Below are 25,695 nucleotides of genomic sequence, written 5' to 3'. Positions count from 1 at the left end.
TATGATGAGATGGATGAAGCATTATTCACTTTTCTGTGCTGGTAACTCCCAATCACCTTTTCCTCCCTCATGTGGTAAGACACAAAGTCTAAGAGAACATATGGCATGATTTTGTTTAATACCTGAGTAAAACTGGTCAACCTGCAGTTCCTCAGTCTTTTGGCTCTTTTCCAGTTGTCAAAGGCCTCCTCCATCTATGTGACAATAAAGACAGGAGTATCTAAGAGAAAGGAACAATTACCAGTTGCAATTCTGTGTTAAGTAATTTCTCTTTCCTCTGATCTTTTGCTTTTAAAAGCTGCCCCGGACTTACTTGATCGCCGTTGTCAGGAATGCATCCTTTACTTCATACTTCTGAACCTCAGTTGAAAATCTTCTATGTTTGAAACTTTTGGGCAGGCATATGAACAGCATGGCTTTGAGAAGTGAGATAATTACTTTCTATAACTGAAATATCATGTGAACAACTTTGCAAATAACCACATGCTGCCCTGGAGCTTCCTTAGTGTTTTGCCCAAGTAGGAAGTGCAACAGGAGCTCTGTGTCAGGATGAAGGCAAACAAGACAACCAAGTTCTACTCTTGTGCAAAAACCTACTCTGCATACTAATGAGTACGGTTTGTGCCTTCTCATTGCTGAAGAGGACAAAGTACTTGCTTTGTAGGCTCTGATTAGACAACAGAGAGGACCACCCTACCTGTTTGTCCTCATGTTCTGGATCACATTCCTTTGTGCTCACAGGTCTGAGAATAGGAAGAGACAGCTTTCTAACATCATTTGCCAGTACAGAACTGAGTGGAGAAGTCCTGGCACTCTGTATTGGTGTAACCAACTGCTTGCTTAGATATAAGAAGCCAAATGCGTATTCTGCCCTAGGATAAAGCTGATACTACATCATACTGGCATATATGGACAGGGAATATCCTCTGTGGTCCTAATACGTAAGACATTCCAGTGGATATTTTTCTGTGCTATCTTTTTAGGTGTGCAAATACCAGGAAAAATGTGCTAGTAAAAATGCTTGAAAACAGTACTTTCTTTTCAAATCCAGCTGGAAGAAATAAATTTGCCATTTTCTTTCAAATGTAAGGAAAGAAAATCCTGAAGAAAGGTATTCACTGACTGCTAGATAAAACATTCTAACCTCTCACCTATGGGATTTAAATTGAGTACATCAGAGGCATAGCAAGTCCCATCGGTCACAGCTTGAAATGACCAAGTCCTTAACAAATGAAGGAACTAAATAACATGTGACTTTCATCAGTGACAGCAACCAAGCATAAATAAATTTAACAAGAAGGAAGAAAGGTTTCTTCTTTAATTCAAAGCATAAAAGATAATGATGCTTTTAGATACAGAGCAGAAATATGTGAAAAAAAAATCAACAACAATTGAAGTCCAAAAATTGTGCATGAATTTTATTACTTTGCTTCCTGAGCTAGATTTACAACACAACATGCAGATGCATTTAACAATGTACTTAACTATACATTCTGCACTTGTGACAGCTGTGCAACAAAAGTAGCAATTGAATTTCCAGTTTTTAGTAACTTCAAAAAAAGAACAATCTTCAGTAAACAAAAGCTTCTCTGTTAGTAGTGTCAGTGTCTAGTTTCCAATGCTTATCAAGCTGAAAGGATTAATTTCAGCCACAGATTTAAAGCTCCTATATTTTGACACAACTTCTACATTAGAAGTTTTGGCAGTGTTTATTACATTTCTTTCACTATTTACCCATGAGAGTAACAACTTACGCCCATTCAGGCTCTAATGTCTTCATTAAAAACACAGAAGGGAACAGCAGTGGTAGAATGACAAACTCAGCACAAGTAACTTATGTAATTGACAAGTTCCTTTGATGAACCACCAAGTTAATGCAAGAGTTCTACATGCATGTACAGCAAAAAGATGTCTGCACAAAATGTCAGTTCTTTTGCAACCTGGTAATACTGATGATGCAAACTCACAAAATGGTGTGCAGATGGAGCTTAATTTCACATCTTTTAGAGGTTCTAAACATTTAATAGAGGATCTTTGTCTTTCAGGAAAAATACTGGAATTTTGGGCATCTAAATAAAGGACAGTATTTCTTTTAAAATCTGAGTATTAGACATTTCAGGAAAAATGGGACTCCAACTTCTAACTTTTCTGTCACACCGCATGAAGGTAATACTAAAACACTATCTTGAAAATAGAAACCTATTTACAAAGGAGAGCTTTAAACAAGGTAAGCAATAAAGCAGCCATGGCTTCTCCAGTCAGTGCAGATCTTTCCCTTTTCCAGTGAAGACTGAGTTATGACTTTATGCTGAAACATGACATAAAGAAATTCCTAAACTTGTCCAAAAAGAGCAGAGTACAAAAATGTGCACTACAGATATATCTCTGATTTCTGGGTTAAAAAAAAAGTCTGGATTCACCTGACACTGCATTGCTCTAATACGTTACTGAGAATGAAAGGCTGAGACATACCAATAGAAAATGTGTTTTGATTTTCAAGCCAAGTTGGAGATACGCTAAGCTGAACTAAGAAGATAGGTAAGCTTAATGACTAGAGTTAACTTACAAAAATGTTAATCACATCAGTTCATAGCCGTGCACATCTCTAAATTAAGGATTATTAAATATATTAATGGTAATGTAAATGAAAAAAAAAAGTACTGTTTTGTCTTTTATCTCAGCTATCACCTTTATGTTCTTTGGAAGGGTCTAATACTTTAATCTGAATATTTTGTCAAGCACTGGAACAGTCTGCCCAGAAAGTGGTGGAATCACTGTCCCTAGAAGAGTTCCAAAAATGTATAGATGTAGTACTTAGGAACAAGGTTTATAGGTGGACCTGGCAGCTCTGGGTTAATGGTTGGACCCAATGATCCTGAAGGTCTTTTCCATTCCAAATGATTCTATGAGCCTCATGGAAACTGACAGTGCAACTACCAGTAGCAGTTTACACACAGAAGGACTGACAACTGCTGTGGAATGACACGAGTTTTCTGTTTTGTGTTTTGAAAGACCTCAGTCAGCTGACTACTGACCAGGATCACTGACTCCACTGCAGGACAGTCCAGAAAGACATGATAAGAGTATCCTGACTGGCACTTACATGCACAAAGCTGCTTGAGTAATGATCTAATTCCCACGTGCAATGCACTGCTATTTAAGCTGCAAATAATCAATGGTCTGCACTCAGAAATAGCACTTTGTAGTATATTAAAACTGCAAATATGTTTAAATGCTCTAAAGGAAGAAGGCAATAGTGTTAAAAGAGGCAGAAGAGTAAAAGTCATATTTAAGATATGCACCACATACATAAGAACAACAGTTTTAAAAACTCTTGGAAGGAACATTTTCTGCAACCTCCAAGGTTAGTGAGGACATATATACTGTTTTCTGTGGGAACACTGAAAATACTGACACAGCAGGACATAGAAAATCTGACACACACTTGAATGAAGTTTCTAGGGAATAAAAATTAAAATGCTTCCTTTTACCATACACCAAAACATAATCACATTTATCCACCAAGCCAATATGGCCAAGGAATCTCTGGTAACCTCTGGTAACATTTACAATTTAAAAAACACACAGAAGAGACCAATTAATTAAAATCATGCTTATATAGCTAAGCTGAAATTCCCTCTAACAAGACCCTTGCTGCCTGAGACACACCTCAACGTCACTGTGCTCCTGATGCTTTACCCTCAGTCGACAATGCTTGTCACCAGTTTGGGGGTGCCACTGACAGATTTCGTGTTCTGCAGGACTACAATATCAGATGCAGGGAAGACTTTAAAATGTCATGAGCATGTCGCGTTCTTGTACACTGGTGTAGAACGGCCTCCCAAAGATAAAGGAGTGTAGACCTGGTTTAATCTTCTCAGCCAAAGCCATAATTATGTTAAGATCGCCCTCTGCTGTCAAGTCAAGATCTATCTTTAAGCTACGAAGAGACTTAAAAGGTTTTTTGCCTTTTTGCCTGCAAAGAAATAAAAACATGTTTTCAAAAAGAGCAAAAGAAGCTTCTCTAAATCTACTTTCCATCATCTGTTCACTTACGTGTCATCCTCTATGTACTTTATTAAAGTTAAGGCTTTTCTGTGAAGGACTAGCAGAAATTGTGCAAGGAAAGTACTCCTTAGAGACAAGCCAGGCTTCAGGTGAAAAATCTGTTAAAAATCAAGAATATTAGGTAGACATGGAAATTCAAGAATCATTTCAAGAATCTGGAAAATTAAGAAAAATTGCATACACACATAAGATATCCTTAATTATAACAAAGCAGGCAAATAATGGCAGATTTGTACATAGCATGCTTCCTATGTTTTCTATCTGCTCAGATACAATAAATTAAGCTGTATTACAATTCCGTTTGGACAGTTATCTGAAATTATTCCTGGTCAGGCAGTTTTTTCAATACTGTAATTGTAGACACTGTTGCACAGCAATAGAAAATGTCCCTTGTTTTTCATACTTAAGCAGGGATTTTTATATCAATATTTTTCTTTCTTCTTATGTAGAGAAGAATCACAGCAGTAGTATGAAGAAAAGCTACCAAACCATTGAATTATATTTGTGTAATTATGTAATTAATGTATTTGTGTTAAATTATCTGTTCCTAGGGGTCAAAGTACTGAACTGTGTTTCTTTTTTTTCTGAAAAAAGCAACAATTACCTGATCCAGGAAGGCTTTTACTAATGTATCTCTATGCACGATATCTTGAAAGACATTTCTATGGAAAAGAAAACAAACGAACATGTGAGTTACTGCCAGTAAGGGATATTAACCATCTAAGAGTTGAACACAGCAGTAGCATTACTGTTGATAGGCTGGTTGAAATTAAAAGTGAATTTAAAACTGTAGTAAATTACAATTCTGGTATTTTTAAAGATAACAGAAAATTTTAAAGCACTCAGATGAAATTAACTAAATCCAGAAATGCCATTGGTCTCTGTCAAATACACTTATCTCTATTATACCCCTAATAACAACAGGCAATAAAATTAACATGACATGGTCAAAATTATCACTGAAAATTAATTTCAATAGTATTTGTTATAACCAAACTACTGAAGGATCTGGTCAATTCTGCCACAACAAGTGTAAATTCCAGAACTGAATTTTTTTTGCTTTTAAGAACCTCTATGTACATTATTAGCAAGTAGGCGCTGTACTCTGCACTCTCACCCCAAATCAAGTAACTCTGTGAGATGTGAGAAGAATACGTACAAATCAGGTGTGAAACTCTCATCTGTGTGGATAATATGATCTTGAGACATTTCTTCATCTGAATTAGCTCTCCAAAATGCTGTCAGTTCAGATCTCATGTATCGTCGTTGGTTATAGATGTGTTCATGACAAGGTGGCATCTGCTTCACTGTATTGACATCCACATCTATATGAGTAGTAGGGTATGGGGCATACATTACTTGACGGAAGGGCAACACAAAGCTTCCTGTTGCATCCTGTTTTAGTGGAAAAAAAACCCCTATTTCAGTTAAAAATGCAAAGCTGTACTGGGACAAAACAATATTAAAATATCATGCCTACATTTTATAACCCATTTGTTCATATGCATTTTGTTTGGAACAACTGGTGGTTGTACTGCAGTAGTAAGTCCTTAATAATGGATGATTTCCTTAACAAAAAGGTGAAAACAGGTACTGAGGTGATCTGTCTATTAGAGTATTGCATCACCTGGTTTGTGAGCCCATTAGCATTATAGTATTGTAATTACCTGGTAAGTTCAGACTGCTTGCTAGAGCAAGAAGCATTATTTTTCTAGTCATCTCCACCCATTACTACAGACTGTTTAAAATACTTGGAAACTCTAGGCCTGATATCCCTGGTTTTGTTAAACACAAAAACTTAAATTACTTTTGGAATTCTAGCCCCAAGCAGACAAGAGCATATTATTATTGTACCTCAAAGTACAGGAACAATCCTGAACAATTCTCAAGAAACAGATGTGTCATAGAAAAGACTGGCTTGGAATTTAACATGAAGATAATTACAAGGAGAGTTACAATGCCAGAAAAAATGACATCACAGGACAATGATACATTTTTGAATGTGAATGTCTGTATGTGTGTGCATACCATATGCAAAAACATACACTGAAGAATGTTCTTACACTACAGAAGAACAGAACTTTCCTAAGCATACTTACTTTGAGTAAGCCTTGAACAAAAAGTCCTGACTCATATTTGAAAGAGGACTCACTTCTACAGAGTCTGGAACACTTCCGCTCAGATGGTGTGAGAAACAGGCACAACGTTCTCACAATCTGCATTAAAAAGAATAGTTTTGAAAAACAGGAAAATGTAAGGAAATAAGTCTGACTAGACTATTGAAATGCCTTGTACTGGGCATTTCAAATTATGAACAAAAGAATTCACCATGTTTATTAGAAAAGCCAAAACTTAGTAACAGGCCACAGAACAGTGACATGCTTACTTTTACTTATTTTTTAATTACTAGCACCATAAGCCATACTACTCCAACTTCTTGTCAAACTATGAAAAAAATCCTACACATTCTTGCAACCAAGTTTGTTTTTTACCCAATTATGTAGAACAAATCACTTTTTTTCTTCTACATCTTTCTTTTAATAAACATGAGTTACTGTGATTACTTTCCTAGCCTTTCAGGTCTCTTATTTTTTGTTCATTCCATATTGAAATAGCAGTTATTGTCTCAAATCAGGCACAGTTAATTTTGTAAATAAGCACTGATGCTTATTTCCTCAGTAATTTCCTTAAACTCTCTACTACAATGAACACAGGTACTTCATCACCCATCTTCAATCTTCTGAGCTGAAACAGCTATGAGTTATCACTCCAAATACAACACCATATTTCATTCCACTCATCTCTTAACAGTCTTAACCTGTAGTGTCTTATCTGAGTCTGTAGGATATTTGAAAAGACTCTGCCCTTGCACAATGTGTTTCCGCAGTACCTAGAACAATGACAACATAATTTGTGACTGACACTTTTTGCCACAATATGCCACAAGTGGTTTTTTTTCCTTTGAGATAAGCTGAAATATGCTATTAAGAAAGCAGTTACTTCAGAAGAGTTGTACCATGACACAAGGAACATGCTGCTGATAAGAACATGTGTAGAATTAATTTATGAAATTTACCCTTGATGTCTTGAGGCTCACATTCTTTTACACTGTTTTTTCCCTATATTCTCTAGCTTATTGATATACTACTTTACTAATTCATAACCATTTAGACATTAGGTCCTTTTTATTAACTATTCAATGATCTGTAAGTGTTTTATAACTACTTAAGCTTCTAACATTTCCTCTTGTATTATATATAGCATATGTGCGTACATAGATAGCATGATAGCATTTCTTTTAAGCATGTAACATGTCCAGTAACTTAAATGTGTGTAAATCTTAAATTTCTGAAACCATACATATTAACTATGGTTAGCTGTGATTGCAGCTAAGATCTGATAATTTTCTTATTTCTGGTATGCCTGTTGCTTGTGGGCACCTGCATTTACTATTGATTTGAGCAGAGGTCCTTTATCACTGCTGGTAATACACATGAAACAATGCATTCCCTCTGCCCCGATTTTGTATAAAGTATAATGAGCTGTTTATTTCAAAACATAGGTTTACTAAATTACCTTTAAATTAAAAAAACCCCTAACTTTTATACTTCATTAAGGCAAGAAGTCTTTATGCTATAAAATAGTATAATGGGCTTCTTGTATATAGCATGCTATACATATATAGCAAGTATACTCTACAAGTAATATACAATTTATTCAGCAGGTCCACTGTTCATAATTTTTTTATTTCACATTGAAGAAATAGACACATGTTCCACAAAACACAAACAGCTCATGATACAGAAGCCTGTTTACTGCTCAGTGCAGGAGAAATTATGGAGACACTAACTGTTTAAGAGCATACAGACAATACTCAATGACATGGGTATTGTCTGTATACTCACCACTACCAGTGTTCCCCAGACCTCAGTTCCAGGTTTGATCATATTCAACATCTTTACTGATGATCTAGATGTGGGGATTGAGTGCACTCTCAGTCAGTCTGTAGATGACACCAAGCTGGGCAGGAGTGTTGATCTGCTCAAGGAAGGCTCTGCAGAGAGACTTGATCAGACAGACTTGATCAATGGGCCAAGGACAAACTGCATGAGGTGCAAAAAGGCCAACTGCTGGGTCCTGCCCTTGGGTTACAACAACTCCATGCAGCACTACAGGCTGGGGACAGAGCCACTCGAGAGCTGTTCAGGAGAAAGAGACCTGGGGGTGCTGGTTGACAGCCAGATTTAAATGAGCCAGCAGTGTGCCCAGGTAATAATGAAGGCCAATAGCATCCTGGCCAGTATCCCAGCAGGATACTGGGGCAGCAGGACCAGGGCAGTGCTTGTACCCCTGTACTAGGTTCTCATGAGGCCACAGTTCAAATGCTGTCTTTACTTCTAGGCCTCTCGTTTCAAAAAGTACACTGAAGTGCTGGACTGCTAGAATGTGTCCAGAGGAGGGCAACAAGGAAAGGATTAGAAAGCATGTCTGAGGGGGAATGGCTATTTAGTCTTGAAAAAAGGAGGCTCAGGTGACCTTATCACTCTCTCAGCTCCCTGAAAGGAAGGTGCAGTGAGGTGAGGACCAGTCTCTCCTATGTCTCCAGTCTCTGCTGTGCCCACAGTGAGAGGACAAGAGGAAATGGTCTTAAAATGAGACAGGGGAGACTCGGATTAATTATTATAAAAGAAATTTTCACTGTTAGCTGTCAGGCACTGGAATAGGTTTCCCAGGGAGGTGATGGAGACCCCATGGCTGGACATGTTTAAGAGGTGTCATAAATCTGGAGCTGGGTGATATGGTTGAGTGGTTTAGGGACTACAGTGGCAGTGCCAGGTGGATGGCTGGACTGGATGACCTTAAAGGTCTCATCCAAGTCTGATCATTCTGTGATTCTATGACATAGCTGAAATGGACAAGCCAGTCAGGTCTCTTCTATTTGTGTATTTTAGCTAGAAAATCTGATTTTAAAAGCTCAGACTCATTTACTACTCATTTATGTATTGTATCAGTTAAATACATTTGTTTTCTTATAGTTGTCAGAATACAACTGAAAGGCAATTTTCTGGCAGAATTCTCTTCTGCTAGACCAGCCAACTGAAGATAGCCAAACAATAGTACTCCTTCCTTCTTCAGCCTCAAGAATGTTTATAGATTAACTTTGTTCCAAGTACTACTCCTAATAATCAGCATTTAAGTTCAGTTTATTAGAAAGTATGTTACCTTATTAACTTTTTCTGCACTGCTTCCTACAACTACAGAGCAACCACAGGTCTGCAGGTGTGAACTAATTGCACTGCAAGTAAAAACAGACATAGGTTAATACATTTAATCAGATTTTTTAAATGAAACAATTGTCACCTTCACAAGAAGAGAAGTGTTTCAATTATAAATATAGCCTACATGTCCATAACTATAGGACTTTAAACAGCAGCATAGGTTACGGCTGAAATCCAAAAGTTCAATGGTTTCTCCAGTATGGGAAGCACATGTGATGGTGTATAAATAGATGGCACCAAGCACTACATATATGAATGCAGTTATGCAGGAGATACAATGAAATGTAACAGAACATCAATTAAAACCTATTAAACCCTCCCACAGGAAGAGGCCAAGCTGCTCTCAATTTCAACTATTTTCACTTAAAAATTAAAACCAGGGGTAAAAGAGAAAGACACAACTCAACAATAAGCATGCCATATGCCATACCATTAAGGACTCTTATTTAGACTTATGCACAACCCAGGTTTTTTGCTATTTAAAAAAATGCAAGACTTTGACCTAAAGTCCTATAAAATTAGATGAAGGTATGAAAGAAAAACATGTATTTAATAGGAATTCTATTATCAAACAAATAATCCTGTGACAACAGAGTCTACAGAGATGCAGCTGTTAGCTCAGAACCATTCTTTTAGAATGACAGAAACTTTACAACATTTTATTGACAAAAATATCAAAAAGCCAAATATATGTCATTTTTCCCCCTCTTATAAAGAAATCTAATCCAATCCATGTTCACATGCACATGCAGATAGATACATGTAGATGCATACACAAGTTTAAATCATTTTACTACAGCATAAATCAAAACTGAATTTCATACTTGAGGAGAAAGCCTTCATGGCAACTATCCCCAATGTCATCATCATTTAGCACTGTGTCACTTATCTGAAATGCAAGTAAATATAAACAAAAGTTAGACAAGAATCTGATCACCTTCCAATTAATTGATTTTCGCTTTGCTACATGGGAACTGTTTGGAAACTATTTAAGTTAACTTGTAAGGCTTCCCCAAAAAGCATAATCTTAAGAAGACCTGTCTTCAGACAAAGCATTTGGAAAATGAGAGTCACTTGATTATTAAGTCTCCACCAGTCAGGTTTCTCCTAGTGTATTTTTTTTCTGTAAAGAATGTCCAGAATACTTTAGACTAGTGCACGTCGTATCACTTCTACTTCTTCCATGAGAACACTATAATGCGTTGAAACAGGTATCCACATCAAATCCATTAATCTGGATTTGGTTTTGCCTCTGCATTCGTACAATGACATAATACTATGCAGTCAATTTTGCTAAGTGATGACAATAAAAAATACTGCCATGCATTACACCACTTAGGAGAACTTGATGTGAAGCAACAGAAATGTACAAGAATTTAGAAAAATGGGCATTTTCTCTGGGAAAGTGAGTGCCAAAGTAAAGGCCCAAAGCTATGTTTTATCCAGAGGGAGAAAGTCACTTTCAAAAATTCAGAATAAAAATAAAACCAGAACTTACATCAATTTCTTCTGGAACACTGTGTGATTTCATAGATGAAAGGAGTTCCATTACAGGAATGACTTCTCCTGTCAGCATTGGAATGATGCTCTGACCCTGAACAATAAATAAGATGCTTGAAGTAAAAGCACATTGGGTAGTATCAGAAGTTACTCCCAACATGTACTTGCAGTATTACATGCAAAACATCCTAACTTCCTACTGCTCGGTAGTATGAGCAGAAATTGATGCATAGATTTGGGCTTTGCTCACCAATAAGTATAAACTGGAAAAATGTATTTGGCTTCTCAATGTCACATCTAACATGTGTACTTGGGTCTTATGCTAATTTTCACCATTAGTTTTGATTGGCCTAGACAAGAAGTATTTGATGTGAGATAACTTGATCATACTATGTTACATGCAATCACTGTTAAACATTTTACATTCAAGTCTGATCTTATAAACAATGACTAGAAAACAAAACCAGGCATATTACTCACTAACATACAAAAATACTTTCCTGACTTATCTATCAAAAGAGAAGGAAGCCACAGTGTCATATTTAAAGTTTCAGAAATCAAATTCTTTTCACAGTCTCATCCATTAAATCTCCAAGCACATTTCAACGTCACAGAGTCCGTATGTCTCCATAATTCTAAACCTAACCAAAAACAAGCTTGATAGGAGGCTGGCATGACTCTATGGAAGCTGCTACCTTTACAGAGCTTCAAGTTCAAGTTAATGAGTTTCCTTTTCTGAAAAGTAATATTCTTCACAAATTTCTACTTTATCCCTAAAGTGATGAAATATAATTTCCTTTAATTTGATAACAGCTTCCATCATCCTATCTTCAGAAACTTTGCCTAGTGTGCATGTCACATTATTAGCCAGTCTAATGCATTCTCCTGGATCCCAAAAATAAGAACCAACATCTACTTCTACAGTAATAAGAGGCAGTCAAACGGTTTTGCAATGGTGTGCCATATGCATCTACCAGATGGCCCTTACCTGATCCTCCATTCTTTCTGTGCCTTCCAAGACAATCTTCTGGAAATGTTCTTGCCTCTCCTGCAAGAGAAGCAGTTAAATATAAACTCTCTGGCATTTGTTCATGTATGTAGGTACACACCAGTCACTCAGGCTTCTTACATTCAAATTTTGATGTTCAAGTACTTTTTCTTTTACGGAGTTGACTTTAGGAAGAGGTGATGTCGTGCAACACAGATCAACGCTCCCTGCTCTGCCCTCCACTACACATCTCCCATGTTTGGGCAGGAAAGGAAGGATTTGATGACAACGTCAAAACATTTTTGTCATTGCAGATCAAGAAATTGCCAGATGATGAGATTATGGTGAAGAATTCCACTTTATGTATGGATTTTTATTTTCAGATGGATATAGCATAGATTGAGGATTCTTGACATAACAGGAAAAAAATAAGATCTTCAGAATGAGAAAAATTATTGGACTGGGGAGGGTGGGAAACAAAAGACTTTTTTTTTCCCCATCTCTTGAGGCACTTACAGGTCTTCAAAACATTGTTTTATAACCAAGTACAGGAGACACAAAACCTCAGAGTACACAAAACAACGTACAAGAGGCTGAACAAAGCTCTGAAAACAGGCTCATCAGCAGCTGAATAGCAAACTGCATTTAAAATGAACTTGCAATGGAATGAAGTTATTATTCATGAAGAGGATTTGGCATTAATTGCTGCAGCATCAATACAAGTCACAAAAAATAGCAGACGCTGGGAGAACTAATGACATCTTTTGCTAGATGCTGACAGGTTATTGCATTTTTATTGGTTAATCATTAGTTTCCTGTGACTGACCTACTCAGAGTTAATCACCTTGAAGTGTGAAAAGAGTTGGCAAGAGATTTTTTTGAGCAGATGAATAGGGAATAAGCTACAGCAGTTTGCCCTTAAACAGCAATAAGCCTTTTCTAACCATCTAAAAGAAGCATCAGTGAAAAACAATACTGGAACAAGGCAGATTCCTTCAGGGCACCTCCACCCTTCAGTCCGAGAAGGAAGACATCCTTGACAATCATTTTAAAAAACTCACTCTTCTTGAAGATAAGGCTGAACAACTGGTGTAGGCCACTTCTTTTCAAAAATATAACTGTTGAAAATTATTAGAAAAACATACAAAGCATAAACTGGAGTAGGTGAATGGGGTTTTAATCCCATACTGATGACTTGCTCAGAGTTGCCAGCTTTCTTTGCCAGTCTGAACACTGCTCCGTGTTTCTCTTAATTCTTGAGTTCAAAAGGCTCTTCTCATCTCAAGTCTAGCTGGAAATGTTGTCTGACGCTACACAGAAGTAATGAGAGCTAATATTCACAACTGTTAGAACATCCAGAACAGATCCAGGTCGGACTTGATCATTATTTTGATTTGCTGTATGTAACCATAGCTGCTAAAATGCCTCAAAATGCAAACTACAGAATGAAGCAGTTTTAATTTATTATCATACTTACAATTATTCTACAAATCATGCCTAAATTTTAATCTAAATTTTCCAATGAGTTTTCTCTTTTCTGAATGAGACTGAAAAACTGCAAATATATGCAGAAATCTGTGCTCTCTCAAAAAATAAAATTCTAATTCAGAATGTATTGCTGTCTCAGCTAATTCAACTGGCCTACCTGCTTAAAGAAAACAAAAATCATTCTCAATGCTGCTTAAAGGTCACTTCTACTGTGAAAACATATTGGCATGGAGCAATATAAAAACTGAGAAAATGTATTACAGCTAAAATTTATGGATAATTCTTATTTGACCACTCTCATTAGAACTCAGTGCAGAGGACACTAAATGAAAGAAGCAAAATAAGCAAAATAAGACACCATTCACTTACATTAAAACCACTAACATTAACAGGGGTTTAAAAGACTAGATAAGGAATTAAATATATGTGTTTTTACTATATTGAGAAAGAAGTTTATGTCCTATCTTTCCTCTAAAAAATGAACCCCAGAAACTATGCATACGCAGTGTTTCAGAAAGCACTACCAGCCCTAATAAGGCAATACAGCAAAAGGAAACACCATCACAAAAATACTATCAGTTTGTTACTTCTGTAATTAGTTCAGATAAGAGCACTCAAAGAGTAAGTTTAAAGTATGTTGACTACAAGCCTCAGAACAGAAGATACCAGACAAATGTACATCACCATATTCATTACAGCTGATGGGCACTCTACTGCTCTAAGACAGCTTGGACTCCATAAAGATGACAAAAATTTTAAATTTTACCATTAGACTGTTATTTAGTTTAAAGAAAAATACATAAAAGATTTCACTTAATAAGGAAATATCGATGATTTATCCAAAGGTGAGAGTTTCACCACTTAAGAAAAAATTAGCACGTCATTTTTAAACTCCAGGAGTAAAAATATTTGGACTAAAGTAGATGTACTTTTGTAGATCTCCCTTTAGTTCTACAAAGTTTAAGTCCTCACAAACTGTTTGTTAACACTCTCTTTTTTTTAAATAAACATGTAACAGGAATGGGAAGATTAACTGCATCAGTTCCCTTTTCTGGACCTCAACAAGGAAAACAACTATATGAAACACAGTAAATTTACAATTATACCTACTTTAAATACACAAATTAACACAATTAAAAGCAACAATTAATATGAAATTCAGAGAGATAAAAAACTGTACAGGAAACCTCTTTCAACTACACAGTCTTGTAGAGGCAATATAGTGTCAACAGGATAATCCAAGCTAAAATCCCAGCCTTGAATTTGCTGATTTACAATCTGGCAACTTTTAACCGTCAAAACTGTACAGAGACCAGCCTTTTCTGAGTTTGTCTCTCTGGACTCCACATAACAGACATCACAGCATCTCAATTTTTGCTACTGCACTAAGACAACCTAACAATTATTTTAAGGAATGAACAAAAAACTTACCTTATGCATCCATATCCTTCCTTTCCTTATAATATGTGTTAACCTATCCACGCACACTCTGTGAAGGGGCAGGTAGAAACCAAGTTCGCTTTGCGGAAGTATAATTGACAGTCCATATGTGCTTCTGTCTCCGTTCCAGTTTCCATCAAAGATCAATGATACAATGATTACTCTTTTTTCGGCCAAAACAAAGAACTTCACATCTATTGCACCACTTTCTGCATTCCGAAGTATTTCTCCATTTAGGGTGTGGTTAGCAAGAAAAGTTATTTCACCGTCACTGAGAAGTACCTGTTCTGTCTTTGGAGCCCAAATATGCCGCACTCGGGGGCCAAGAATATTGTCCCAGTAAGCAAAAGTGGCAGCTAGTAATGGTGACTCGCCATTCAAAGAGATCTCTGTCTTAGCAACTGCAGGAGATGGTGGTGGACAAAGAGCTGACATGCCTGTTTCCTCTCTCTCGTCTAACTAAAATGCTTACATTACCTAAAAAAAAAAAGAAAAAAATTACAGAGGAAAAAAAGTTAGAGCAGCCATCATAATTATCTCACCTTCTTTTTACACAGGCAAATAGCGTTAGGAGTTGTTTTAAACCTTGTTTAAAAGAAAATATTTAGATTAGATGTTAGGAAGTAATTATTTACTGTGACGGTAGTGATGCAGGGGAAAAAGTTGCCCAGAGAAGTGGATGCCAGCTCCCTGGCAACGCTCAAGGCCTGGCTGGATGGAGCACTGAGCAACACCAGTGGGATGGCATGCCTGCCCAGAGCTGGGGGCATTGAAACTACATCCTGTCTTTAAGGTCCCTTCCAATCAAAGCCTTTCCACAATTCTTTTCTTCCCAAATGACACTTTCAAGAGCAATCTGGCTTCTTCACCCGAGATTTCATCACAGACTTCATTCAGAAAGGAAGTTTGTGCATATACATATGTATGTTTCACATACAAAAGTGGCATACTTTACAATCATTAGTCAGACCTCAAATGCCCTTTACTCACTAGAGAAGTATGATGAACTTGCACAACATACAGCTTGTGTATGAAAACTGGCACAATAAATCTGTCCTTTACATCATATGCAGGGTGTTATGACACAAGTGCTCAGCCCTTTATAGAATATATTGACGGACAACTTCTTATCTTGCGTGGACACAATCCCTGAATATCTTCCCTAGCTGTTTCCACCAAGTCTACAGCTTCCCCATTCTGATAAGGCTGCAGAAGCCAACAGGAAGTTCCATCTTCCCTAAAAGTTAGGCTAAAGTCACAGGACGATATGAAATAAAAAAGGTTGCCAACAAATTCAACCAAGTACAGAAAACTTTAACAGCTAGAACCCACCATATTGAGGAAAACCTCTCATGAGCAGTTGGCAGCTTTCCTCGCCTTTCTGCTGCAGCACTCCAGATGACAGCAGCAGGGAATCCCACCCGGGACCAACGGAGCAGGAACACACACCTCACTACCACAGCTCAACTCGCCAGAACTCAGTATCTGAAGTTCTTTTTTTATTTATCACCTCACAGCAGAAGTGTAAAACCTCTTTCGCTCCGGCTTCTTCTCAGGAGGCAGCCGGTGCCCCGCCCGACCGGCAGCCGGGAAGCCAACGCCATCTGACTTGGCCATCTGATACCGTGACTTTACGATTTTCAGAGAAGACACGGCGCCAGCCACCCCCACTGACCCCTTGCACCCACGGCCTGACCAGAGGCTCGCTTTCACCGCCGCCTCTCTACTGTGGCCGCTGACACCTCGGCGGCTGCGGCACCTCCGCGCTCCCGGCCCGGATCAGGCCCGTGTGGCACCGTGCGGATCTGGTCTGAACCTCTCGGGGAGGCAGCGGGGAGGCAGATGCAGGATGGCCTCGCTCCTTTCCCCGCAAAGCAGAGACGCCGCTGACACCACCCCCAACGCTAACACAGCCCGGCCACCCCTGCCCCGCGCCCGCCTCACCTCGGCTCCGGCCGCTGCCCCGCGCCTGCGCCGCCCCGCCCCTGCCGCACACCGCGGGCTCCGCAGGCGCGGCACCGCCCCGGGCCGGGGCAGCCGAGCCGGTGTGACGGCCCTGCGCCGAGCTGCGGAGAGTTGTGCCGGTGTGACCGCTCCGGTGTGACCGCCCCGGGTCGGGCCGTGGGGGGCTGTGCCGGTGTCACTCCCCGGACAGGGGAAGCCTGTGTATCCTTGAGAGGGGAAGCTGTGCCGGTGTGGCCCCCCGGACAGGGAAAGCCGTGCCGGTGTATCGCTGGCTGGGGAGTGTCTTGGTCTGGCGGGTCACAGTGGAAGGAAACAGGCGCAACCCTGTGCAGTTTGTGGAGGAAGCCAAAAGGCGAAACTGCATTGTGCTGGGAGGAACCGGCACAATTTACGGAGGGGCTTTTAGGCCTAAAAGAAGCAGCTGGTAATGACGGATTTGGGTTGGTATCCCAAAGATAGAGCACGGCGAGTGGTGAAAGTGAGCGGGTTGGGTGTGGTGTTGCAGGTACGTGGTGAATGTCTATAGTCCTCTTAATTAGCAGTCCTGGCCGGGCGCCTGCGGGAAGGCCGGAGAGGAAACTCGTCATTAGGAATTGTAATGATAGGACAAGGAGAAATGGGTACAAATTAAAAGAGGGGAAATTTAGATTAGATATTGGGAAGAAATTCTTTGCTGTGAGGGTAGTGAGACACAGGAACAAGTTGCCCAGAGAACCTGTGGATGCCCCATCCCTGGCAATGTTTAAAGCAAGATTGGGTAAGGCCTTGAACAACTGGTGCAGTGGGAGGTATCCCTGGATGTGTGTGGGGCAGGGGAATTGGCTGGTCTCTAAGGTGCCTTCCAACCCCTTGGTATTCTATGGCTCTATGATTGAAATACACACAGACACATATTAGAGGCATTTATTTATTTACAGCCTAGAAAATAGGAGTATTCTGAAGTACCCTGAAGTTGTATTAGGAACTTCCCTGGGGACTTGTGTCTTTGGCAGCTTGAACAGGCCCATGCAGGAAGTTTTCATAGGACACAAGAGACCTGAAGTGGGACTCTTTTATTTATACCCTCCAACTTTAATCACCAAAACCACTCACCTCAAAATTCACAGATTCTTTAGGGTTGGAAGGGACCTCTGGAGATGATCCTGTCCAATCTCCCTGCTCAGGCAGGCTCATCTAGAGCAGATTGATTACACAGGAAGGTGTCCTGGTGAGTCTTGAATGTCACCAGAGACACTCCATGACCTCCCTGGGAAGCCTGTAAAAATGGCTTTAATGACAGACTATTGAATAGCATCACATTGAAAAATGTAGTATTCAGCCAGCTAAAATTTGCCTTTTAGATTACTGTAATTAATGATTTTAAAAACATGCTGGACATGAAATTATGTCTATCTGTTAGATTGTAACCTTGATTTCTGAGAAGCAAAGCTCCAATAAAAGTGAAAAAATAAACCGGACAAAATTTTTGTAATCATTACAGAAAAGCTTTGAAGAATAATGGAAGTAAACTAGTTTGAAAAGTTACTGCTGTTTAATTTGTTTAATACAAAGATTGGATGTCAAACTGGGGCATTTCACTACTCACCTCTTGTCTAAATGGTAATCTATGCAGTTCATAAAAAAAGGGTTTTCGTCTTTAGTGTAAATTGATTATCATGCAGTTGTAGACACCAAGCTGTACAGTAAAAAAACCGCAACTGGTATTAAATCAGTAATGATACTAAATAAGTGGACTTCAGAAATGAAGATGTAAGGATTGTCATCATTTTGTAACTGGATTATCATGTAGCCTTGTATAAGGCACTTGGTATTCCGGTATCAGTTATCCCATTATAAATTGCCTTGTGAATTCTAAATTTAAAGTAAAATCGTCATGTTCTACCCAAAGCAACATAATCATGAATTACAAGTCCTTTATTTTTCTCTCAAAGTTATAGATGAGTCTCTGTAAGTGCTGCGGTGATAGTGTTGGCAGTGTGAAATTTCTGTCTACCATAGCACTGTGGTTGTTGTCTTTTTCTTTTCCTTCACTGTTGAATACTTTCTTCTCATGGAGAAGACAGTAAGTCTCATTGCATGTAATCTGAAGAGACTTAACAGTATTTCTGCAGGTGCCATTTGTGGACACATCAGGTAAGTGACAGGCTACAGTGCAAGCAGGTATTTTTCCCCTGACAGAAAATACACATGGCTATGAAACCTAATGCTGCACATTTGCACAGAAATTAGAGAGTATGCCACACAGAAAAGATGAAAACAAGCTCAGACACTGAGCTCAAGTGAAAACACATTATAATTTTATTTTTGTTTTTAGTATGGCAAGCTGAATAATCATCATTCTTAATGCTTTAGAATAAGGGAGAATAAGAGAGTTCATAGGCAAAAAGAGAAAGAAATAAAATATAGTGGAATTCAGTTGCTCAGCCTGGTGGAGTAAGGTCAGGGAAATGTGGTGCTACCTAGCTGCCCTGCTTCAGTGAAACCATGCATGCACTCAGACAGTGCAGGCTTGCATCTCTTCATAAAACTGATGTTGAAAAAATCTAATTTTACTGTAATGAAATTCTTTTTTAGCCAGAGCAGATTGGCAAAAAATTTATGTCCAAGGTAGAAGAGAGCAAATGAGAACAGTTGGTTGAGGCTTCAAGAAACAGGTGCACTCAGAGGTAGTACAGGTATCAGTGCTGAGATTACATTTTATGTACATATCAAGCAACATGAAGGAAGATTTTTGAGAAAACAAAACTTGCACTGCCCTATCCCCAGCTATTTATTCTTATGAGAGGTGAATGATGGGCTTTTCCTCAGTACTTCTGGTTTATGTTTTAAGGCAGTTTTGCATCTGTGTCAAAACCAGTGAAGTGTGCTTGCATGTTCATTGAGTCTCTTGTTGCTAGTTTTAACATGTTCTTAAAACCACTAGCTTTGGTAAGGACTAGGACCCATGCAAATTTGAGCTTGACCTGGATATAAATTGGTTACACAGTACTTCTGGTATTGATTCTAGCTGCCCCTCACCAGTTGTTTTTATCTGAGCAGTGCTATCCCAGAGTGCTGTCATTATGTCAGTACTTTGCTGATCACAGAATGGGTCGGAAGGGAGCTCAGTGGGTCACCTGGTTCAACCTCCCTGCTCAAGCAGCGTCGTCCCAAAGCACATGGCACAGGATTGTGTCCAGATGGTTCCTGAATATCTCCAGTGAGGGAGAATCCACAACCTCTGGACAACCTGTTCCAGTGCCATCACTAAATGCACAGGCATAACAGTGTAGGGACCCATTAGTTACAGAAAGAAGCTTGAAATTACAGAGCTACTCAGTTGAGGTCAACAATTTTCAAACAGAATTTAAGGATACAGAATTTTGAAGTGCTGAGGTATTTAATTTTAAGAGAACTCCTTCTTCCCCTCCCCATGATTGTTACACACATGGAAAGAGTGACTTGATCCCCTAAAGAAAAGTGTTATATCTTCGAGCCCTCATGACTGGTGAAACAGCTACAAGAGATCTATATAAATGAGTGGGAGGAGGAAGCTGTATATGACAAAAGAGCTTTTAAAATAGCTGCGTTGGAGCTCAGGAAACAGTGGTCTTCCTCTGAACAAACATCACCAACTTTTGCACAACAGCAGTTCAGCTTTGTACAGGCTGGAGCAACAGTGTGGGTTTAGGCAGTAAAGATAGTTAACTCTTTCTTGACTGCTGAACTCACACTGACCCTCTTCAGCTGCCAGAAATGAAAAAAAAAATGAAAACCAAAATCAGTGTCTTAAGAGATGCCTACCATCAATTAGAAACATGTAAAAACTGTTTTATTTATGATGGATCAGTAGTCATTTGAGTTCCAAGTGTTTTCTTGATTCCAGAGTTATTTTTAAATCATGGCAAGCATCTGCTATACTAACCACTAGAGTAGTTTTGACTTGGCAAAATAATAGGAAATTATAGGAATGTGGCAAAAATAATAGGAATGTGGAATCTACAGTATATTTCTGTGTCATCAGTTAGAAATAAATAAATAAATAAATAAAACAAAACTGAAGAAAAGGAGAATTCACCCCAGGATATAACCAGCTGTGTTGTTTTATTCTAACACCACTGATGGGGAGAGCTGTCTCAGTAAGAAAGTAAATTATGTCAAAGAAAACATACAATTATCCATGAAGAGTTTAGCTGGAAAGTGGAAATAGACAGGATATTTCTGATAAATAAGAGATAAGGTCATGTGGTATATATATCTCTCAGATACATTTACCCTAAGTGAGAAACCCAAGTTTCTTCTAGTGGTAAGATCTTAGCTAAAGGTAGTTTTCATTAACCAATGAAAACTGGGTGTATTTTTCAAATAAAGGCATTGTTCAGATGCAGTTACACAGCAGACTTCTATAAATTCTAAATTCACAAACCTATTGAAAACAGCTGGTCTCATCTGATCTGACTTCCCAACTCCAGGTGAGTATTCCCTCTCTCCTTTTTCTTCTGTATTAATATTTATGTGACAATACAACTTAGCTCTATCACAGATCAGCCTTAACCTGTCTAAACCTCTACAGTGGTTTAAAACAGTTTCTGTTTTGTTTGGGTATGTACGCAGGCAAACCTAACTGTGGGAATAATGTTGCACAGAGGCAAGCTTATGTCATTATATCCTGTTGATCTAACAATGAAACAAAGTTGGTTGTAACCCAAGACCATATTTTAAAATTGGAGATGTGTATTTTGGGAAATTTTCAAGTATGAAAGATAGTGGGAAAACAACAGAAAGCTTCTTCGATACATGTTACAAATGAAGGCCAGAGAAACTATAGCAGCACTGCTTATTAGGACTACAACATAAACCACTTCTTCCTCATTTTCACTTCTTCTGCAGAGTTTTACTTCTTTTGTTGGAGGAGACTCTGACATGTATTGATGAAAATCTGTGGGAGCACACCGATTTTAAAGGTGGTAGATAGTCCCTGCAGTTTGCCATGGATATGCTGATAGCAAGCAGCAAGGAGTTTTAAGGGGGAAATCTTGTCCTTTTCTCCAAAGCTTATGAAAGTGGCCCAGTACTGCTCTATCAGGATAGTCATATTTGGAAGATGTTTTAAGATCTTCTACATGAGTGCATTAGCCTTCATGTACCACTGAGTAGGGGAGTGTAAAGTACTCTCATGGACCTTCCACCTGCCATAAAAGGCCCTCTTGAATTTTAGGTGGCAAAACAGACCAAATACTTGCCATCATGAGCAGACTGCTTAAAAAATGCATGTCTTTCATAATCAGGTATGGCTGCAGAGGATTCATAACGAAGTGTGATGTTTGATGGACACTTTTCTATTCTACTGTTTGTGCATATACTCGTGCTTTTATTTGGTGAAGAAAGGAAGTCAGGAAAGGCAGAAAATACTTGCTTTTTTGAAACCCAAAGATATTTGTACCAAAACTGAAAAAGAGACTTCAGTTTGTTCATCTTTTGAATCAAAAATCACATCTTTTGCAATACCTTGCACAGCTATTTTCTTGGATGAGTAGCGTTTTCATACTCTCAAACATAAAAATTTTTGAGACATGGCATTTCTGTACTTGAAAGTCTTTTTCCACTTTCCACAAAATATTGAAATACACACTTTTTAAAAACATTGATTTTCTCTTCATTATTTCCAATGTCATTTCCACTTGAAAGGAGGTCACTGCTTTCAAAGGCATGTCCCTTACTGCTGCTAGAGATGTTATTGTACCATGCTACATGCAAGGAATACCTCTTGTTTCTGGAGGAAGTATGTAATGTATTATAAAATTACCATGGTATTCTTTCAAAATATATTATTGTACACTCTTAAATAGCATGGCAAGATTCTGGTTCTGTTTTATCTTTGGAATGGGTCAGACACGTGCTGGATAATCAGCAGAAGCTGGTTGGTAGTTGACTAACAAGCCCAACATAGGTAAAAGGTCTTCCAGTGTAGTACCTTTGGTTAGTACTCAGAGGTTTTTCCTGGAAAAATGGTAGGAAATTTCTGAAGTCAATATCTGTGCTGAGAGAAAGAAGAAGGGTTCTGATGTCACTGCTATTCTGGTTCAACTTTTCTAGGTCTTCTTGGTGTCACCAAAAGACTGCTGCAAATCTGATGTTCTTTAAGACTTCATGTAAGCTAGAAGTCAAGGAAGGACAGACTGGTTTCCTCAGGGGTCACTGAAGATCAGTACCAAACTTGGCAACAGCCTGTATATTTCTCCTAGTGTAGTTCAGTTTTAGACTCAGTGCTAAAATTTGCTTGAATACCAGCCAAGATTGCAACTGTTACCAAAAGCAGACAATACTGCTGATTCTCCATAGTTGCAATTTTCTCTAGTCAGTCAACCTGATTAAATTGCCAACTGTTACACATCCCCTTTTCAGTGTTTTTACAATAAGCCATTTGGTTTTCAGTTGTTACCTTGGCTACGCCTATATAGTCTTAGTATCACAGCACATCAGAGCTGGCATAACAATCTTTTGATAACATATACGTGCTTCACACAGGATGACCATACTCATGGAATAATGAACCCCACGTGCAGCTTATTTCACTTTCGCCTGTTTCACAAAAAAACAGCAGCTCAGACTGCCAAGCCACTGAGGAAGCCCCCTCCAAGGTCACATAGGCACATGCCTGTGGGAGTTCCCTCCCATGTGTCCTCCACAGAAAGAGGGGGCAAATGCCCAGCAGTGCCCTTCAGTGAAGCTGCTCTGTCTGCCCAGCATCAGCAGCTGCCATCTCCACTGCTGCAAATGTTTTTGCTGCTTTTATATTGCTTTTTAGGGGGATTTTTTCCCCACCAAAGTCTCTGTTAATTGCCTGATTACCGTTTAATCCATCTGATCGTTATCTTAATCTTTAGCATTATCAGATTTGGATGAACGCCCCCTGAGACAGTTTTGGTAGTCCCATTCACATACACCATTACACCGGTGCCCCTATCTGATCCTTTCTTGTTACCTGTCTTGGAAGAAGAAGTGGCCCCTCACAAGCACCCCAGAACTCATTCTTGAACTCTAGGTCTTTGCTATCTGAGAACAGAATTAACCTTAGAAAGATGGTTTGTAGCTGAAAGGATGAGGATCCAGAAGAGCTAAATTCTGTCCTGTCTAATTGCATATTTATGACTTGTCACATATTTAAATGTATTTCAGTTTATAATGCAGAAGGCATTATAAGACTAAAAATACAGCATGTAACTTTGGAATCAGGACAGTACTACACTTTGGATAAAGGATACTGTTGCTTTGATTTCCAGATGGAAAACACTTCCACATATACTTAGAATTCTAGTAATACCTCCTTTTCAGGTGTGTGACAAAACATTCTGTATTAAAGTCCCCAAAACTGATTGAAGATGGCCTTACTACTACCCATGCTGTATGGCTAAGTCAGGTTGTCTGTCTCTACTACTGATTTCAGTGCTCCTGCTTCTAGAACAAAACAAACTCTAACCAGGACTTCCTGTTCAGAATGTTCCATAAGCTAGGTAATGTCTTTTTGTTGCTCTGATAGTGTTTTGAGCATGTAATTCTTTGGCTGAAATAGTTTAAAAAGAGTCTCAATGATGCTAGTGTGTTCTGTACCTGAAATGGCAGCAGCTGAAGGGTAATCACAAGTTCATGAAGTTGTAAATGTTGACCTAGTCTATCAAGCTGCTTATTTGGCTTTATTGTCTTACTGGTAGTTTATTTTAATCTCCACAATCCTATTGTCATTATTGAGATCTTTACAGGCGTTGAAGAATCTGACTTGTAATTCTGACAAAAATATGGTACCCAAAATTCATGTGTTGGTAGAGCAGCATGTTTATCTCTCTGCTGCTTTTCCACCTGTGTGTCAGAAGACTTTTCAACTGGATTTCATGCAGAGCATTTATGTGGACTCTTAGATACATAAACTTCTTTGTTCCTCCTCTTGAGCAGAACAAAGTTACTATGGCTGTTTTCCTGCAGCTCCAAGGCCAAAGTGTATTCCACTACTTAGCCAGACTCAAAGTTTGTATCCAAGTCTTCCTATATCCACAAGACATGAGGATTCTACCAGAGGCTCGGCAGTTATTTGTAAGCAGAAAATGGCAACAGTTCTTCACTGAGGGATAGTTGCATATTCAGCTAGACAGCAAGGCAGTGAAGAATGGCCACCTTTAGCATTCCCTTGTGGCTCACTTGCTTGCATACTTGATCATCCAGCAGCCTCGTCTTGTCAACCAGCAACCCTGTCCTATCACCTTGCTGCCATCGCTGTGTGCAACTCCAGCACAAATACTACATTTGAATTTCCTAGAGCTGCATGTGACCAAGGAGCCAGTCCTACACACACCTGAACTGAGCAGTGAAGAGGCACAATTGTTTCTTAGGATCATGGTACTTCCGAGTGACATAGCCTTTCCATATGAGAAAGTAGTTAAAATCCAAATACCGCTCAGCTCTTTATTATAGTCAGCTGGAAGGAGAGTTTCTCTGGATGGTAAGTGCAAGCCACACATGATGAAGTGTATGCAGGCTGCATAGATTCTAAGACAATTGAAAGTTTCTTCAAGCATCCACAGAACTGGCTAGCAATCACATCAAAAGCATTTAGTTATGTGTAAAGACTTCTGGGTAGTGTATGGTGTCAGTTTAGAAATACAAATAGGATTTCATTATACTTAAATGATTCCAGATACTCATTCATCTTGTACAGTTAAACGAAACGGTGACACAGTATGCAGGCAAACCTTGAGTATCAACGAGGGCTGCAGAAATATATCAGCGTTGGAGATGTTTTTATTTTCCTGTATCTTTTTTCATTCTCTGCATTGGCTTTTACTTCCACTGGGATCAGTGGCAAAATTTCCTTTAGATTTGCAGGAGAGGACAACCTTGCCTTGAGGCAGTGCAGGATGTTGACTGCAGCTGTCAATGACAACTTTATCTTAGAACAACAATGTGGGTGTAATTCAACACTGCCTCATAATGTGT

At 38.8% G+C, this 25,695-nt stretch overlaps 1 protein-coding gene and 1 long non-coding RNA gene across 3 annotated transcripts in view; one reads left to right on the top strand and one right to left on the bottom strand.

Moving 5' to 3' along the window:
• Window positions 1–1,391: 1,391 nt before the first annotated feature.
• C9orf72 (C9orf72-SMCR8 complex subunit) overlaps window positions 1,392–25,695 on the bottom strand; it is a 238,783-nt gene continuing 214,479 nt past the window's right edge. The window contains exons 1-11 of one of the 2 annotated variants that reach the window (XM_005491490.4): window positions 16,708–16,849; window positions 14,755–15,240; window positions 11,836–11,895; window positions 10,846–10,941; window positions 10,172–10,236; window positions 9,292–9,364; window positions 6,168–6,284; window positions 5,228–5,463; window positions 4,673–4,730; window positions 4,057–4,166; window positions 1,392–3,976 (exon numbers count right to left, since the gene is read on the bottom strand). In XM_005491490.4, coding sequence (XP_005491547.1) covers window positions 3,790–3,976; window positions 4,057–4,166; window positions 4,673–4,730; window positions 5,228–5,463; window positions 6,168–6,284; window positions 9,292–9,364; window positions 10,172–10,236; window positions 10,846–10,941; window positions 11,836–11,895; window positions 14,755–15,198 — 1,446 coding nt within the window. In that variant the 5' untranslated portion in view covers window positions 15,199–15,240; window positions 16,708–16,849 and the 3' untranslated portion in view covers window positions 1,392–3,789. Of the gene's footprint in view, window positions 3,977–4,056; window positions 4,167–4,672; window positions 4,731–5,227; window positions 5,464–6,167; window positions 6,285–9,291; window positions 9,365–10,171; window positions 10,237–10,845; window positions 10,942–11,835; window positions 11,896–14,754; window positions 15,241–16,707; window positions 16,850–25,695 lie in introns of those variants that run through there. The other variant, XM_026796137.2, reaches the window with a different exon arrangement.
• LOC113459839 (uncharacterized) overlaps window positions 16,790–25,695 on the top strand; it is a 74,194-nt gene continuing 65,288 nt past the window's right edge. The window contains exons 1-2 of the long non-coding RNA XR_012578139.1: window positions 16,790–16,929; window positions 18,788–18,861. This is a non-coding gene — a long non-coding RNA (uncharacterized LOC113459839). The remainder of the gene's footprint in view (window positions 16,930–18,787; window positions 18,862–25,695) is intronic.

The sequence above is a fragment of the Zonotrichia albicollis genome, chromosome Z (genome assembly GCF_047830755.1).
Source record: "Zonotrichia albicollis isolate bZonAlb1 chromosome Z, bZonAlb1.hap1, whole genome shotgun sequence".
Taxonomy (NCBI): domain Eukaryota; kingdom Metazoa; phylum Chordata; class Aves; order Passeriformes; family Passerellidae; genus Zonotrichia; species Zonotrichia albicollis.
This window is presented reverse-complemented; position numbering and strand designations above follow the sequence as displayed.